Consider the following 17,780-nt stretch of genomic DNA (forward strand, 5'->3'; position numbering starts at 1 on the left):
CACAGGAGATTAGCTTGAATTTACATGAGTGTTTAACAAGTAAGAAAGAAAACACTTTTTTTTTTTGGTCTTTTTAGGGCTGCACCCTTAGCATAGGACACTCCCAGGCTAGGGGTCGAATCAGAGCTGCAGCTGCCAGCTCCTGGCAATGCTGAATCCTTAACCCACTAAGCGGGGCCAGGGATCAAATCTGCATCCTCATGGATACCAGTTGGGTTCGTTACCACTGAGTCGCAATGGGAACTCTGAAAACAATTTTTAAAAAGTCTGCATCTGCCCAGATAACAGCAGTGAACATCCCTCAGTGAAGGAGTGTGAGGCCCTCTGTGTGCACCACTTCTAATGGAAAGCACGGTAAAGCGTAATGACCAATGTGCAAGGAATGTGCAAAGCAGTGTTTCCCATTGAATGGATTTCAATTGCAGGCAGCCTTGGTTCAGAGAAGGGAGAAAGGGATATGAACAAGCGTTGTCAGGGAAGATTTCCTGATGGAGGTGGAAGTCAGGTGGAGCCTTGAAGGACAGAAGAATTGGTTGGAGCTAAGGAAAGGGGATTTGAGGTGGAAAGGGAAGCAGAGTGTGGAAAGCCGGAGACCTGGCCAAGCTTGGGTGTGGAAGCTTAGTAGGACCCTGGAACACAAGTTCTGTTGGGGAGTCTGAGAAGTGAAGTTGGATTCCTGGGCAAGAGAGCAGCCTTGTGAAATGGGACATAAGCATGCAGAGCAGTGTGTGGTTTGAGGAAGAGTTTGTTAATGGAGACGTGGTCCACAGAGTGGCCAGCACGTAGAGGGTAAGCAGGACTCGCCCTCCCCATCCATGGTTACCCCACATCTCAGCGACTGACCTTTGACTCTCCACATTTGCATATTTCCTAGAGAAATGAAGGCGATCTCTTCCACCGGCTGTGGCACATCATGAATGAAATCCTGGATCTGCGGCGGCAGGTGCTGGTGGGGCATCTCACCCACGACCGGATGAAGGATGTGAAGCGCCATATCACCGCCCGCCTGGACTGGGGCAATGAGTGAGTACTAGCCACCTCGGGTCGCTGCGGTCTCTGGTAAGGTAACCAAACACAACAGATGCAATGGCAGCAGCAGTGAGCCGCTGTGCTCTGATATCTCCAAGACACCAGAGGAGATTTTTCCAGTTTTCTCCTTTAGGGGACATAGTGAAAACTGATGGTACTGAGAACCGCATCCTCTTGGGCTGGTGTGGGCTCTAGGACTTTGTCCGTTCTCTTGTGTCCTGTTTGGTCTGACTGTGCACATGCTCACGAAATAGGAAATGTCTGCTTGGATCAATCAATTACGGCATCTGCTAAAAATACATCCTGTTTCAAAAAGGCTTTAGGTTTGGCATGTATGTCTCTTTTAAATATATTCCTCTTCTGTATTGTGGTAATAGGTCATTAGTGTACTCTGGAGGGAGACACCGATGCTATCAGCTCTGTTAAAAGTCTCAAGCTAGGTGTGAGGAGCGGCGGGAGTGTTCCTTATTGCTCTGATTGCATCTGTGCATATATATTAATATATATTAGGCTCTTTGAGGTGTTGCTTGGCAGAACTCCAGTCAAAAGCTCTTCTTGACCAAGATGTACTTTTAAATAAAACTGTAAGTGACTAGTCTAAAATAACAGCCAAACACTTTAAATGGCAAATCTAATCACTTAAATCTCTGATCAAGGTTGATATTACGCTAAGTATGAATGTTAATATGTGGGTGAGAAATTAGAATGAGCCAGCTCTGCCTGTGATGTTAGGCTCGTATGGGCTCAAGTTTAAGAAAAGTAAATGGTCCCTCAGTATCTTTCAAGGTCAGAGCCTCCCTCCCTGTCCTCTCCCCAACAGTACGTCCCCATTTGCTACTTGGGCCTTGAAGGATATTAGGGCAACAGAATAAAAGGGAAGCAGACAGAAAAGGAGAAGGTGGTTAAAGGTACACCACAGACAAATTTGCCTCTTACTCAATCTGGAAAAACCAACTTGAAATCAGAGCACTGCTTCCTCTAACTGTAGCAAGTTGCTTTATCAGAAGCCAGTTTTGGTTCCTGCCAAGACATCATGTACTACAGGTGTGAAGACACAGACCTCCTAAGACGTACTATACCTCCATCTCACCCAGAGTCCTGGTATTTCTTTGAGTGAGCTGTGCCATTCATCCTTTGACAGGTGATCAGGAGAACAGCCCTAACTCATTTATCTCTGGGAGATTTGTTCCTTGGGGGGAATCAAAAACAAGAGCAGGTGCAGCGTGCAGCAAGACGCTGGGCTTGGAACTTGGCTCTTTTAGGATGGGAGGCAAATTCCTGAGCCTGACTTGGCTTCAGTATCTTCACCTGTGGAAGGAGTAAGATGAGCTGGAAGAGATCCAAGGCCCCTTTCGGCTCCAGGACAATGTGATTCAAAGCACAGAGCACTTCCTGAGAGAGACACTTTGCCAGCTATGTGCATGGAGCCTCTGGTCTTGCTGTGTGAAATGGGGTAGTGCTTTGAGGGGTAGATCCAAAGGCTTTTTGACTGTGATCTGGGCTGTCCGTCTTTCATGTCTTTCTTTTTTGTTTTGAAAAATCTTTGAGATTTTGGCTCTTAGTCATTACGCTGGTCCTCCTTTAGAAGACCAGTTTGTCAATAGGAAGAAAGTTGGACGAAGTTAGCTTATCAAAAATAGCTTAGAAACGTAGAGCAGGCAAAAAGATGATACTTTTTCAGTTTTAGGAAGGAAGGCGAAGACAGAGGAAAGGGAAAGGAGGGAAAAGCATTAATTATGACTGATTCATGGCTCAGTTTTGACTCACCTAAGTTCTAGCTTGTACTTCAGGCAGTTCTATGGCTAATTTATGATAAGTTGGTAAAACATTGATGTGCGAAACTGAGCAATGTAATTTTTTTAGAAATCATCCTCATATTCATGTACTGAATTTGAAGCCTCATATCCGAAGGACATACCTAGGGATTAACAGAACAAGGTAGAAACAGATAAATGTCTCGTTAAAAGCCAGGACTCCAGGAAGCCAAGAGAAGCTGAACAGTCCAAGTCTTATGAGACAAAGACACTTTCACATCATTGGCTTCAGGGGCCCCAAACTGAGGAGCGTTCTGGATTCCACACCTACTCCAGAATCTCTGCCCCTGGAGTTGGTCTTGACTCACTCATTATTCAGTGATACAGATCAGCTGCCCTTCATGTTTCTCAGGTGGCTGATGCTGTGTGAATGTTCATGTTCAAATTCTCAAAGGAGGACCCTCATTGACAGCTAATATCAATTATTCCCATTCAAACTGAGCGTTTTATACCAGCCACTCATAAGCTGCTGGCCACTCTGGGCCTTATTTGTCCTTTAGTCAGGTGCCTACCTGTGGACCAGTCAGGTGTGGCTATGGAAGGGGAGATAGTCAGATGGCTGGACTACTTCAGCTGTCCCCTGCCCCTCCCAGCAGAGACTGTGATAGGGCAGCTTCTCACAGAACATGGAGGTAGGTGCCCTGATTCATAGGTGATTATATACAGGCATACGTCAGAAATACTGCAGGTTCAATCCCAGCCTACCACAATAAAACGAATATCACAATAAAGCAAGTCACAACATTTTTTGGTTTCCCAGGACATATAAAAATCATATTTACACTATACTATGGTCTGTTGAGTGTGCAGTGGCAATATGCCTTTAAAATATTCATACCTTAATTGAAAAGTACTCTATATTGTTGAGAGTTCCCATTGTGGCTCAGTGGTAACAAAACTGACTGGTATCCATGAGGACACGGGTTCAGTCCCTGGCCCTGCTCAGTGGCTTAAGGATCCAGCTTTGCGTGAGTGAGCTGTGATGTAGGTTGCAGATGCGGCTCAGATCTGGCATTGCTATGGCTCTGATTTGACCCCTAGCCTGGGAACTTCCATATGACATGGGGGTGGCCCTAAAAAGACAAAACAACAACAACAAAAACTATTGTTAAAAAAAAAAGCCAAAACAATTAAAACATTGCAGATCACTGATCACAGTTCACCATAACAGCTATAATAATGAAAATGTTTGAAATATTTACAAAAAGGTGACCCAGAGACGTGAAGTGAGCAGATGATGTTGGAAAAATGGCTCCACAGAGCAGTGTCTAGACCTGGTGTCTTTGGACATCTTACATTGTGGTGCAGTGGTTCTCTCTTAGGAGGAGAGATGGAGAATGGGGACCAGAGCCGATCAGAAGCCCTGGTGAGGGGAATGTCTTAGTCTGCTCAGGGTGCCATAACAAAATGCCATAGACTGGGTGGCATTAAACAACAGACATTTAATTTTCTCATAGATCTGGAGGTAGATGTCCATGAGCAAGGTTGGCAGCAAATTCAGTTTCTGGTGAGGGCTCCCTTGCAGGCTTGGAGATGGCTGCCTTAATCTGTATTCATTCCTTACAGTCCCGATCTCCAAATTCAACCGTATCGGGGTTAGGGCATTAAAATACACATTTGGGGGGGGGGCACAGTTCAGTCCATAGCAGGGAGACATGGGTATGACAAAAACAACGACACAGTGTTGATTAGGCCTTGAATGTTGGACAAAAATTCAAGAATGGGAGTGTGGTATTTTAGTTTCTCAAAGAGAAACATTGTTGATGAAAACTGAGAAACTGTTTTAGTATCTACAAGCCAACTCCTGCGATCAAGAAGACCAGTCTTCTACTCTGAAGGACAGCTATCTGGTAGACATTGTGAAGCCTTTGGGATGGTCATGGATGGTTAAGGAGAAGAGCAGATTTATATAGCACTGATATCAGTGTATATAAGGTGGATGTCAGGAGAGGAATAAATTAGGGTCAGTAGAGGGAAACTGGAAGGATTATGCTCAATTTCCTCTGTCCGTGATAAGACATTACGCATCTGTCACCATATGTGGTCCCTCTGAGGCTGGATAGCACCATAGAATATTTCTCAGCACAGTAATCCATGCATCAGCCACTGTGGCACCTGAGCTAAGAGACTAAGCCATTTTTGCTACCAGAGCCTAGAGCTATGCTGCCCTACTTTCTGTCCCCTGCCTTTACTGAGTCTCTCGTAATGACTGATCCCAGAACATGAATGACAGCCATGCACATGCTGGCAGAAATTCCCATTGGAAATGTGTTAGCTCTGGATGTAATTAGGTTTTTGGTGCCAGGTTAGACTGTGAAGGCTATACTTGCTTCTCCTCAACTCTTATTTCTAGAACAAAACTATGTCCACCTCTAGTTTCCACCCTCGTCAGTGAGGAAGGGTTTCTGTGGCAATCATTTGTAAGGTGCTAAAGGCTCCGCCATGTATCACCAAGGCTCCCAAGGGCAGGAGCAGTCCACCGAGAGTGCCAGCCCACCCCTTAACCCCCGGTGTGCCTGCCTTTGTCATCTTCTGTTTCTCAAATTATGCCCAGTGTTCCGCCTGGTTGCTTACTTACTCCAACCACAGGAAGAGGTTAATATAAAGTAAACATGGGTGAGAGAAGCATGGTGAGTGATGTAGCTAATTTCAAGGCAATGCGGTGAAAAGAATTCTTTTTAATATATCCTATAGAGGTGGCTTTCCCCCCAAATGTTTGTAATTTGTTTTCTAGACAACTGGGATTGGACCTGGTGCCTAGGAAAGAGTATGCGATGGTGGACCCCGAGGACATCAGCGTTACTGAGCTCTACCGATTGGTAGGTATAGGAATCCTTGGCTCACAGCCTCAGTGCTAATTTTGTGGTTTCCATGACGGTCTTCATAGCTGCTTGATTTCTTAAGAACAGGATGTTCCCAGTGTCATTTGGAGCAAGTAAGGAGAATTGAGAGCTGAGGTGACCATGCCCTAAGTACAAAACAGAAAAGATTTACCCATCTCCGAAGGACCTGATGTTTCCTGCTGAGCCCTCAACTCCCAGGAAGTAAAGCTCAAGAAGTTTTAAGTATTTTTGCAGATCTTTGTGCTTTGCCTAGTCTAGTGACATGCTTACAAGTCATGCATCTTTATCTGTTGTGTTTCAGGTCAGTGTTGTGGCTAATGGGTTCCAGCTAGTGCTCACCATGTATTAGCTCCCCTCCCTGGCCCGTTATCACTGTATGCGCGGAACCCTGAAAGTGTCTCCTCCTTGGTCTCCAAATGCTGGGCTTATCCCCACTCCTCCCAGACCCCAGTCCATTCCCAAGTGCTGAAGCTTGTTAGTAATCTTAAGATAGTTGATCATGTTGCCCGTCACGGCATCACCCATGGACTTGAGTTTTCATGTAACTAACTTGGTAGGTTGAAGTCCAATTATTTACTTGGCATCTAGGTTCTTCAAATTTGGTCCCTTCTGTCTTTTTTTTTTTTTTTGTCTTTTTGCTATTTCTTTGGGCCGCTCCTGCGGCATATGGAGGTTCCCAGGCTAGGGGTCCAGTCGGAGCTGTAGCCACCAGCCTACACCAGAGCCACAGCAACGCAGGATCCGAGCCGCGTCTGCAACCTACACCACAGCTCACGGCAACGCCGGATCGTTAACCCACTGAGCAAGGGCAGGGACCGAACCCGCAACCTCATGGTTCCTAGTCGGATTCGTTAACCACTGAGCCACAGCGGGAACTCCTGGTCCCTTCTGTCTTGTTCTTAACAGCATATTGCTTTTTTTTTTTTTTTCCTTTCTGGAGTGACTTTATTTTTATTTTATATTGGAATATAGTTGATTTACAATGTTGTGTTAATTTCAGGTGTACAGCAAGGTGATTATTCACTTAAACATATACGTATATCCATTACTTTTCAGATGCTTTTCCCATATAGGTTATTATAGAATTTTGAGTAGCGTTCCCTTGTAGGTCCTTGTTGGTTATCTGTTTCATATATAGTATGTATCTGTTAACCCCAAACTTCCAAATTTATCCCCCACCCTTTCCTTTCCCCTTTGGTAACCATAGGTTTGGTTTTTATAGTCTGTGAGTTTATTTCTCTTTTGTGAATAAGTTCATTTGTATCATTTTTTTTTTAGATTCCACACATAAGTGATATCATATATTATTTGTCTTTCTCTGACTTACTTCCCTTAATATGATCATATCTAGGTCCATCCACTTTGCTGCGAATGGCATTATTTCATCCTTTCTTATGGCTAATATTCCATTGTATATATGAGACCACATCTTCTTTATCCATTCCTCTGTTGATGGACATTTAAGTTGCTTCCATGTCTTGGCTATTGTAAATAGGGCTGCAGTGAATATTGAGGTGAACGTATTCTTTTCAGATTATGGTTTTCTCCAGATATATGCCCAGGAGTGGGATTGCTGAATAATATGGTCGTTAAGTTTTTGAAGGAACCTCCCTACTGTTTTCCATTGTGGTTGTACCACTTTACATTCCCACCAACAGCGTAAGAGGGTTCCCTTTTTTTGCACACCCTCTCCAGCACTTATGATGTCGCATAAATTCTGGTTTCATGGAGAATTTTCTTTATATTGAGCTTCTTGAGAGTGATGTTTCCTGCTGCTCCCCTCTATGGCATCGGTAACAAGCAGAATATCGAGGATGGAACAAGAACACTGTTAAAGGTTAGGTGGAGGGAGGTGGACAGAGAAGGAGGAAGGGAACACAGGAAGGATATTCCAAGTTAAAGTCATCACTGACTTTTAGCTTTTATAACAATAACAAAAAAAAAAAAATCACCATCTTTTATTTGTCAGCCACATCTTCTAGTGGGACATTTTTATTACAGATAGTTTATTTAACTCATTGAGCATTGTACTTGTTCTCTCACTTTTGTTTTAATCTCTTGCTCAGTTTGAAGTTTCTTCAGGTAGGCACTGTGTCTTATACCTCTTCTGTTATGCCACGATAATCTTGTACAGGGCTTTGTGCTTAATTGGCAATCTGTAAATGATGTTGAAGTCATTATGGTATTATGAAATGACTGTGAGTATAGATCCAAAAAACTAGATTTGAATTTCATCTCTTCCTTATACCGGCTCTCTGATCTTGGACTTATTGCTAAATCTTTCAGGGCTTCAGTTTTTAATCTATTAAATGGAGAAATAATTCTTATGTTTATTAGGAAGATTAAATAAGAGCCACATATAAAATGGCTTTCCTTGACAGATAACATTTGCAAAGCACCTAAGCATTCAGTCAGTTTTCATTCCTTTTTCAACTTTATATCATTCGTATTAGAGATGCAAAGTAGTAAGAATGATTGCTGCCTCATATACTGAATCTTCAGATTAGATTTGGCTGTGTTCAATAAATTAAATAAATTACAGAGTCTTAGATATGATGGAAATTTATTTTTCTTTCACAGTATGTAAACCTAGAGGCAGGAGGTCCTGGGCTTATGTGTAGTCTCATGGCGTCAGAAGCAAAAAAGATTCCATCATCAAGGATACTTCAAAGTACAATGTAGCTGCAAGGACTCTGGCCATTACATCTGCTCTCCAGTAGTAGAAAGTAGAAAGCAGAAAGATCTCTCTCAGTTGACTCAACTGCCTTCCTGAGAATTTCACACATACTGGCACTTATATTTCATTGGCCAGAACACAGCCACATCTCCATATTTATCTAGGGATGTCAGATATTTATAAGCATCTAATAGTGTCTGACACACGTGTTTTATTTTCCTTAGTTTGATTTTATACACATGTGATTTTTTTGGAGGGTCTTTTTAGGGCTGCCCCAAGGCATATGGAAGTTCCCAGGCTAGGGGTCAAAGTGGAGCTGCAGCCGCCAGCCTACACCACAGCCACAACACTGCCAGATCCAAGCTGCCACTGTGACCTGCACCATGGTTCACAGCAATGCCGGATCCTTAACCCACTGAGCAGGGCCAGGGATTGGACCCACATCCTCATGGATCCTAGTCAGGTTCATGACTGCTGAACCACAACAGGAATTACCTGCACGTGATTTTATGTCTGTTTTTTTTTTTTTTTTCCCACTTAGCATCATATATAGGACAGGAAATTGATTTCATCTCTTTCAACATTCTAATTTGTTAGTGGTGGCTGCTAGGAGTGCTGTGTTGATAAGATACTGGGGTCTCATCGGGGCTGTATCTGATTAGCAATGACTGCCATTGGAGGGGGTTTTTCATATTTTACAGTTCAAATCCTAGTCCAAAGTCTTCATTTAATAGATAAGGAAAACATTGTGATTTTACATGAAACTGTAATGTCTCCCACATAGCGGTTGCATTTTTCTATTTCTGAAGCAAAAGCAATAGCCCAAGAAAACCCCCAATGATTATAAGCTTCAGAAGGACGTTTCTTTAAGGCACCTTCAGGTTCCTGTTTATGTCTTGGCCCAGCAATAATCAGGTTCTTGGTAGCACTGGCGCTTTTCTCTATGCAACATAGACGTGGCTGACATCACCAGGGAGAGCTGACAGGCCTCACCACCAATCCGTGATGATGTGGTAGTGGTGGTGGTTTATTGTCACTCCTGGATTAAGGACTGCAGCATGGAGGTCAAATGCCCCAACACAGGATGTAGGATTCGTTGTTGCCACTTAGCTTCTTTTACACTATAGCCTCTGTGTCCTATTTGAAACACAGGTGTTTGCATCTTACTAAATCCGTATTGCATCATTAGGGAAAAAACCAAAATCTTGTTTGGGATTTTTGATAGCCCTGTTAGCAGATCTTTCTCACCTAATTGTGTTCATCTAAGCAGTAAAATGTGCTAAGCCTCCCAGTGTTAACATATGTCCACTTGGCACATTTGGTTTCCTGCCAACAACCAGAGCTCAGTCCTTCTCTAAATAAAGAGGACCTTATAGGCCGGATTCTCTGGTTATTTGTACACAAAGGAGTTCCTCTTTAGAAATCTTTCTTGGTTTTTATAAGATCATGTTGGCTGCTTGCTTTGTGATCCTTAGTGGGCAGGCCAGTTTTTCTCTAACAGAGAACAGGGCACACTTGGCAGTGTCTGGAGACATTTTTAGTTGTCACAATCGGGCATGGTGTGGCATGGAAGGTGGGAAGAGATGCTATGGGCATCTGGTGGGTAGATACCAGAAAAAGCTGTTAAATATCCTACAAAGCCCAGGACAAGCCCCCAGAACAGAGAAATAACTGGTCCAAATTGTTAATGCTGAAGGTGAGAAACTCTGGTGTAGACAATTCACCTAGGAATCAATGCACTAATGAGAATTAAAAATTTATATCACTTTAATAAATCTTTGGGGTGCCTCTGTTTATTTTCCTAATCAAGGGTGTATTAAACTGCAAGCACATTTAGAGTAATTGCCAGGTGCCTTTGTAACCATAAATTATTTCAGAGATGGATTTTTGTCTATGTGTGAGAAGTACCAAATTATAGCTCTTGAAGTGTGAACCTGCCTTTTTAGTTTTGTTATCATAATAATATTTTCACTGAGATATTTTTAGCAGGTCCCCAAAGTAGTGAAATACTAAGAGATGAACAAGGCATCATAACCTACTTAAGTTCGGTCCCATCTCAGGCTTGGAAGGATGGTGGGGGAGGGGAGAAGGGAGAGTTCAGTGTCATTCGTGAGCGTCCATGTCACACGTATAAAGGAAAGAATTAGGCAGGCTTATTGCTAGTAGGCATGCAAAGACCAAAGGTTCCAAGGCCATAATTATACTAAAGATGCAATGCATTTTGTAGGCAGCTGTGATTTTCATCGCTCTGCATATGATCTCAATGAGTGATTCTCAGCCCTCATTGCACATTAGAATCACCTGGGGAGCTTTTAAAGCTACTACTGTCTGGACCCCCACCCCCTAGAAATTCTAATTTAATTGTTCTGGGATAGGACCTGGGCATAAGTATTTTTAAAAAGCTCTCTGGGTGATTCTAAAGTGCAGCCAAGGTTGAGAATCACTGATCTAGATCTATTGAATTCTCTGCATGAGTAAGAAAGCTGTATGTCCCCCTCCCCGCCTCAGTTTTGAGTGAGTGTCATGACTGATGCTGGGAACTTTGCACTGTTTGAACTAAAGACCAGATGTCTCCTTGAGGTCTGTTCTTGTCCTAGGTTGGTTTTTGTTTTTTGTTTTTGTTTTTTAATATCTGTTTTTCCAGCTCTAGCCTTTACTAGTCATTCATTTCCTCATTGCAGTTTGTGCTTTGTTACTCTGAACTTTTACGTAAATCAGTAAATAAGGTAGCAATCTCAGAAAATGAAAAGCTGCTTTGTGAGTTAAAAGGATGTAGTGTTATGAACGTATGATGCTTCCTTTGCCCTGTTAGGATTTTGAAAACATAGAATAGAGCAACCTTCACAGAAAAAAAGAGCAGAAGTGTGCTTTTTTTTTCTAGTTAGAGTATCTCTCCGCAAGAGGCCTTTTCTAGTAATTATGGCCAACGTAGACCACAATGCTGAGGTCCAAGTATAAAAGAACATGTCCTGGAGTTCCCTCTGTGGTGCAGTGGAAATGAATCTGACTAGTAGCCATGAGGTTGAGGGTTCAATCCCCGGCCTTGCTCAGTGGGTTAAGGATCCGGCATTGCCGTGAGCTATGGTGTAGGTCACAGATGCAGCTTGGATCCTGCGTTGCTGTGGCTGTGGTGTAAGCTGGCAGCTGTAGCTCTGATTCAACCCCTAGCCTGGGAACCTCCATGTGCCAGAGGTGCAGCCCTAAAAGAAATAAATACATAAAAATAAAAAAGAAAACGTCCTTACTCTTCACATTTACAGAGGTATGTTCAGTGCGCCTGTGGAGTATACAGTGATTATGATGCATTTGGTTAATTGCATTTTTTAGCAGTTTACTTTTCAAGTAGTTCAAATCAAAAGATAAAAGCATGAAAAACTTCTGGTGATTTTATGCTGTGGCATGTGTAATGGTAAATGTAAATGACATTTTTTTTTTGCCCTAAAATATTATTAGTTAGCTAGTAGTTACTACACTGTACTTAGAAACATAAAAAGATGGCTAATGTAGAAAAAAGGGCTTTGTACCTTAATCTCAAGCAAAGAATATGCCTTCTCTGGAGGTAATCCCTGAACCTTTTTTTTTTTTTTTTCAACTGTTAAGTGATCCAAAGAGGTGGCCTCATTAGTAGTCTGTGCTATGAAAGCAATAATCCTCTATACTCTTAGCACCTGTTCTGTTAATACACAGCTTTTCTGTATTTTTTCCCTGTGCTCTTACCCTGAGGCAGTTCTGCTCAAAGGGTGGTCCAAGAACTAGCTGGACCATGAACTGTTTCTAACTGGTCCAAGTACAGAAACGGCAAGTGAATGTTTAGAAAGCTTTGTAACATGTTGACATTGCCATGACATTTTTCATTGTATTTTATGAAAATACAAGTCTGTGGTAAGTTAGGGGGGAGAGCAAGGTGGTCCTTCACTGCAGGTGGTTTGAGAAGCGCTGTGCTAGATGGTTGATAATCCCTGCTCAGTCTTTCGCTCTCAGCCAAAGTGTCACTTTGTCAGGAAGTCTTCCCCAACTGTCCAGACACTAGTCAAATCCCCTTTTATAGACTTTCATGATAATCTGGTTCCTTCCCTCCATTCATCCCAGTTGCAGCTTTCCATTTGTATTTGTGACAGTTTTATTGATGTCACCTCCCTCTGGTTGATAAGCTGCATGAAGGCATAGGCTATTTCTGTTTGTAATCCATCATTGCATTCTCGGTGCTTGGCACATAATAGATGCTTAACAAATACATGTCGAATAAAAGATCATTCCCATGTTCTTTTCACCCCTGGAACCCTAGGTGATTCTTGCCTTTTTCAACTTGGGAGAACTCTTAATTCAGGTCCTGCCTCTCAAGTGCAGCTTAGTCTGGCTATAATTAAGGACAGACATGAGAAATGGACACAGATGCTGTTTGTATCTTTAGATACCTTGAGGCATTCTTAAGTCGGTCTCTCTATAACTCAACTACAAGTTAGAAACATTTTCTTGTTCTAGTGATTGAATATCATTTGCCACTGCCTGCCTCAGAAAATTACCACAATTCTGCAATCTAGTATACTTTAAAAAAAAGCTTAAGTATGAAAAATGTGAAGTCATAGCCACATTGTTCAGCTGCCATTGATGAAATGACCATCAGATATAATTTAGTCTGTTTTTTTTTTTTTTAAGAGGGCAAATAATTTGTTGTCACCCTGGGTGGTAATAAGAGATCAATAGAATCTTTTGAGCTTCGTATTGCCTGAATCTACTCCGTGAGTTGGTATCATTTTAACGTGACTGATTAAAAAGCAAATCTTCTTGAAGCTGGGTTCCTTGAAGGCCCGCAAACTTCACAGTTTCTTATTTTAGAAGTTGGAAGAAAATTTGGAATTTAACATCCAGCTAGATACCAAATCCACAGCAAAAAAAAAAAAAAAAAAAAAAAACCCAAACATCCTGGATATCATAATCTTGTCATCACTGACGAGCTTGTGGGGTTCCATTATCTTCTTGGACCATGCTGATGATGTTTGTTTGGGGGTGTCATACAGATGGAGCATCGACACCGGAAGAAAGATACCCCAGTGCAGGCCAGCAGTCACCACCTCTTTGTGCAGATGAAGAGCCTCATGTGTTCTAACCTGGGAGAGGAGCTCGAAGTCATCTTTTCACTCTTTGATAGTAAAGAGAATCGACCGATCAGGTAACTGCACGTGGAGGTACTGTTTGTATTGCTTCATGTTGAAATGGTGAATATTTGCAACTGGCAAGCTTTAGGATATGTGACCTTGTATACTTGTCCTCTTTCAGCCTCAGTTTTCTCATCTCTAGAATTCTGTGAATTTCCCAGCTGCCTCACCTCTGGAGGTTTCCCCAGAAGTTAGATAAGATTATGCATGCAGAAGTTTTTTGAAGAACTCAAAAGGGCTGTAGAACCCTAGTAATTATTATTAAATGAAAGTATGGTATCAATATCAGGTCTGTTGTTTGAGTTATTTTGTATTGATAATGCAAGGAAGACATAGTATCTCTAAAATCTGAAGTTTGTTATCAAGGTCAATATATTGTATCTTTTCAGATTTGCAGGAAACAGTTACATTATTCTTATCCTGTGTGCAGCAAATGATATTGAGAGACAACTAAATACTTGGAAACTTTATCATTAGAGTTTCAGAGCTGAAAAATGATAAAACAGTTTTCACATGTATTTTTGTCTTCTCAGTCCTAACTGTTATAGTCTTTAATGGCAAGTTTTTGATATTTAGGAAAAACTTAAAGTGGAATTTTGGTTGTTATCCCAAAGTCTCAACCTTCTGTGGGATTCTTTTAGGTTTGAAATCTTTTTTAATTTTAAAGTTGAGCACAATGCATACTGTCTTTCACATTTAAAATTTGAAATTTGAATTTAGAAAGACCACAGGTTATATACCCAACTGTACCACACTTTAAAAGATAATACTTACTGAAATAAATGTTGGCAATTTTCAGCAACAGTGAGCCACATGTACTGTTTTATCAGCACCAAATAATCCTAGAATATATCTTTTCTGGTAAAAAAAAAAAAGTCTTTTTTGAGGAAATATGTGTAAAGTTTATTTTAATGTATTTATAACCATAAAACATTTGGTGAATTAACTTATATGTTATTCATTACCTACTAGAAAGTGTACTTTCTATTTCTTGACAGTGGACTGTGTCCATGGAATTTAAAGGTGGTATTTTTGTGCAGCAAGGACAGATTGATGAGGTGTGGAAATAACGATGGTAATACAGTTTCAGACTCTACTTTATACACTTGTTGGAGGAAATGAATCAGTGAGTTAAAAAACCTTTTCCTCTTTCCAAATCAGCACTGCTAAAAAGGAAAGGTAAAGGTATGAATAAAGGATCCAAGTTACAGCTTAGAAACTGGCTTTAGAAATGTGAAAGATTATTTAGAGAGAATAGCTGCTTACATATTGAATTGTGTGTTAGCTTGGTTTCCAGGTAGTTTAGTGTTTTGTTTGTTTGTTTTTAAGGGTGCAGGTGCAGCATATGAAAGTTCCCAGGCTAGAGGCTGAATCGGAATTGCAGCTGCCAGCCTGCACCATAGCCACAGCAATGCAGGATCTGAGCTGCATCTGTGACCTACACCACAGCTCATGGCAATGCCGGATGCTTAACCCACTGAGCGAGGGCAGGGATAGAACCCGCATCCTCATGGTTACTAATGAGGTTTGGTTCCACTGAGCCATGAGACAGGAATTCCTAACCAAAATCTTCATAACATAGTCTGTGTAATGTATGGTCTCTAAAATATTTAACAAAGTATATGAAACATAAAAGGGAGAAACCAGGTCACTCTTTTGCTACTTCCTATTCAGCTAACATTTTTGATGAATATTCATACCCCTTTGCCACTGATGTTGAAATTGCATCCATGTAGGATTAACATCAGTTTGTCTTTCAGTTTTGTCTTGTGATAAACATTTTCATATTTTCTAAAATGTTCTTTTAGGTTTTGATCAACAGAGTTCCCTTTCTATTATCCCTATTTACTTGATGAAAGTAGGAAGATGACCTGGATGCAGAATCCCCAAAATATTTTCTGTGTGGTCCTTAGGTGGTGGCCAGGAGCTGGGCCTTTTTCCTGCTGTGACGTGACCTGGCTTGTACCTGTCTCCCCCGCTTCCCCTCTCATTTTTACACCCTCCTCTCTCTCCCTTTCCCCTCCTCTTCCCTCTCCCGCCTGTCTCCGTATCCCTCTGTGACACACACACCCGCACAGAATGCGGTCTGGCGAAATCAAGCTTGAAACCAATGACAAGTCTTGCTTCCTTCACTGCTCTGGGCATGGTTAATGGATGTAAAGTCTTTGCCTCTCCTCAGAAAAAGGTATTATAAATGGAAGATAAGATCTTTGGGGCATAGTTGTGTTTCTCTTTATGCCCCCCAATGAATGCAGTGTGAGATGTGTCTTTAGAAATCAATTCATATTTCTTTTTTAAACTTATTTTAGAAAATATCAGACATATAAAAAAGTAGAAGAGTATCATGAAGCCTCATGGACCCTCCACCAATGACAGCAGTGATCCACTCTGGGCTGCTCTTGCTTTAACCATGTCCCTTTCCAGTCTTCCTCTTCACCCCTGCTTATTTGGAGGCAAATCCTTGAGATCGAATTTTCATATGTAAATATTTGGAGATGTACCTAGCTCTCAAAAAAGGAGAAATTACCACCCCCAAAATAAACATTCTCTTAACATCATCAAATACCCATTTCTAGTCAGTATTCAGATTTCTACAATCGATTGATGGGTATTGTTTTACAGATTCCATGTAAGGAATTTGTAATTTACAAGATCCAAAGAAATCGCATCCATTGCATGGTTGATAAGTTTTGCAAGTCACTTTTCAGTTATCCTTTCCGCTTCCATCTCTCTCTTAAATTCCATGTTAATTTATTTGTTGAAGACACTGTAGCATTTGGATTTTTTTTTTCTTTTTCAGAATTCAAAGTCCAATCCAAACAATGAAATGTAGTAGACAAAAGATGGTAGAGTTCAGGGAATGCGTTTGTTGTTAAAGGGGATCTTTCATGTTGTAATTCACAACAAGTAAAATACAATCTCAGGGTCATCTTTATGATGGGGCCCTGTCCATTAACCACAGACTATTTTACCTTGTCTGAGTACAGGTGGAGGGGCCAAGGCAGACAAAGCCACTAGAGGTTTGATGAGGAAGGGTAGATGTTTACCCCTCTCACAAGGCAGATAACTCGTCAGGACTTTTTCATTTAATTTCTGTCCTCTAAGAAGGAAACAGCCAGCATTTTGTTGAGCACTAACCATCTGCCAGACTTTGTTCTAAATGCTCTCAATATATTATCAGCATTGATTGTCTAAGTGAGGAAGCAAGATACAGAACAGTTAGGGAACTTACCCAAGCTTACCAAACTGGCAAGAGAGGCAGAGCAGAGTGGCAGGGCAGCAGTCTAGCTCAGTAGCCTGCCCTCTAGACCCCACCCCATGGCCTCAGCCACATTCCTCCACCAGGGCTTCAGTATGTGTCTGCCTATTTCCATCCCTAAGCAGAATTTTATTGACCAGAGTGAGAGCTTCAAAGATGGATAGCCCTAATAATAAGTTGTTATAAATTATTGATAACGACAACACTGCAACTAATATAGGGCCTCAGATATTCTATGCCGTAGAAATGGGTTTTCCAAATTGAGTTCTTCTCAGGATACTTTAAGAATAGCAAAATAGCATCGACTCTTCCTATGTGCCATCAATCAAAAAGCCAAGCCTCAGTGCTTGGAGATGTCAAGTGAGAAAGGAGCAGCGCATGACAATTATCCCCTTTCAGTTCACTTGGTGGAACAATGAAACACATGGCATTTTCTCAGCACCAGGAAGGGTATGTTTTTTGACAAAAACTTAAAACAGTTTGTCGTTGACACTGGGCGATACTTAGAAAGCCCATTAATTTTGCCTCAGAACAGTTTCAGCCTGAAGGTGACCTAGGATATTAAGCCTCTGATGCATGTTGCAGACATCTCTTACTCTACTGGAAAGATTCAGGCATATTCTGACAGCTTCTTGCTAACATACTTCTTTTCCAGTTTTCCTGTGTAACAGCACCTGCCTAGACAGAGCCCCTGGCAGGTACAGCTACATTGGACTCAACTATTAGCAAAAATAATGTACTTATATTTATTTGAGTGAGTTTTGCAGTCTTTGGCATGTGGCATTGATTTCTCACCATTAAAGATAATATATTACTTAAAAAATTTTTTCAAATTAAGTTCTGTATGAATACAGTGTTTTTAGAGAGCATCTGCCTAGTTGAAAATTTATTTCCCTAGTCTGTAAGAGTGTAGCTAGAAAAGTCAGGGCATCGTTTCCCTAGGTAGCATCTGAATTTTATTTTAATTCAGTTCTATCCAGTTCATTTAACTAATACTTACAT

The 17,780-nt window shown here is 41.4% G+C and overlaps 1 protein-coding gene across 2 annotated transcripts in view; it reads left to right on the plus strand.

The window, feature by feature from the left end:
* DOCK4 (dedicator of cytokinesis 4) overlaps positions 1-17,780 on the plus strand; it is a 469,573-nt gene that overhangs the window by 206,462 nt on the left and 245,331 nt on the right. For both annotated transcript variants that reach the window (XM_047763518.1, XM_047763519.1), the window contains exons 6-8: positions 875-1,023; positions 5,578-5,662; positions 13,382-13,533. In XM_047763518.1, coding sequence (XP_047619474.1) covers positions 875-1,023; positions 5,578-5,662; positions 13,382-13,533 — 386 coding nt within the window. The remainder of the gene's footprint in view (positions 1-874; positions 1,024-5,577; positions 5,663-13,381; positions 13,534-17,780) is intronic.

Source organism: Phacochoerus africanus, chromosome 16 (genome assembly GCF_016906955.1).
Source record: "Phacochoerus africanus isolate WHEZ1 chromosome 16, ROS_Pafr_v1, whole genome shotgun sequence".
NCBI lineage: Eukaryota > Metazoa > Chordata > Mammalia > Artiodactyla > Suidae > Phacochoerus > Phacochoerus africanus.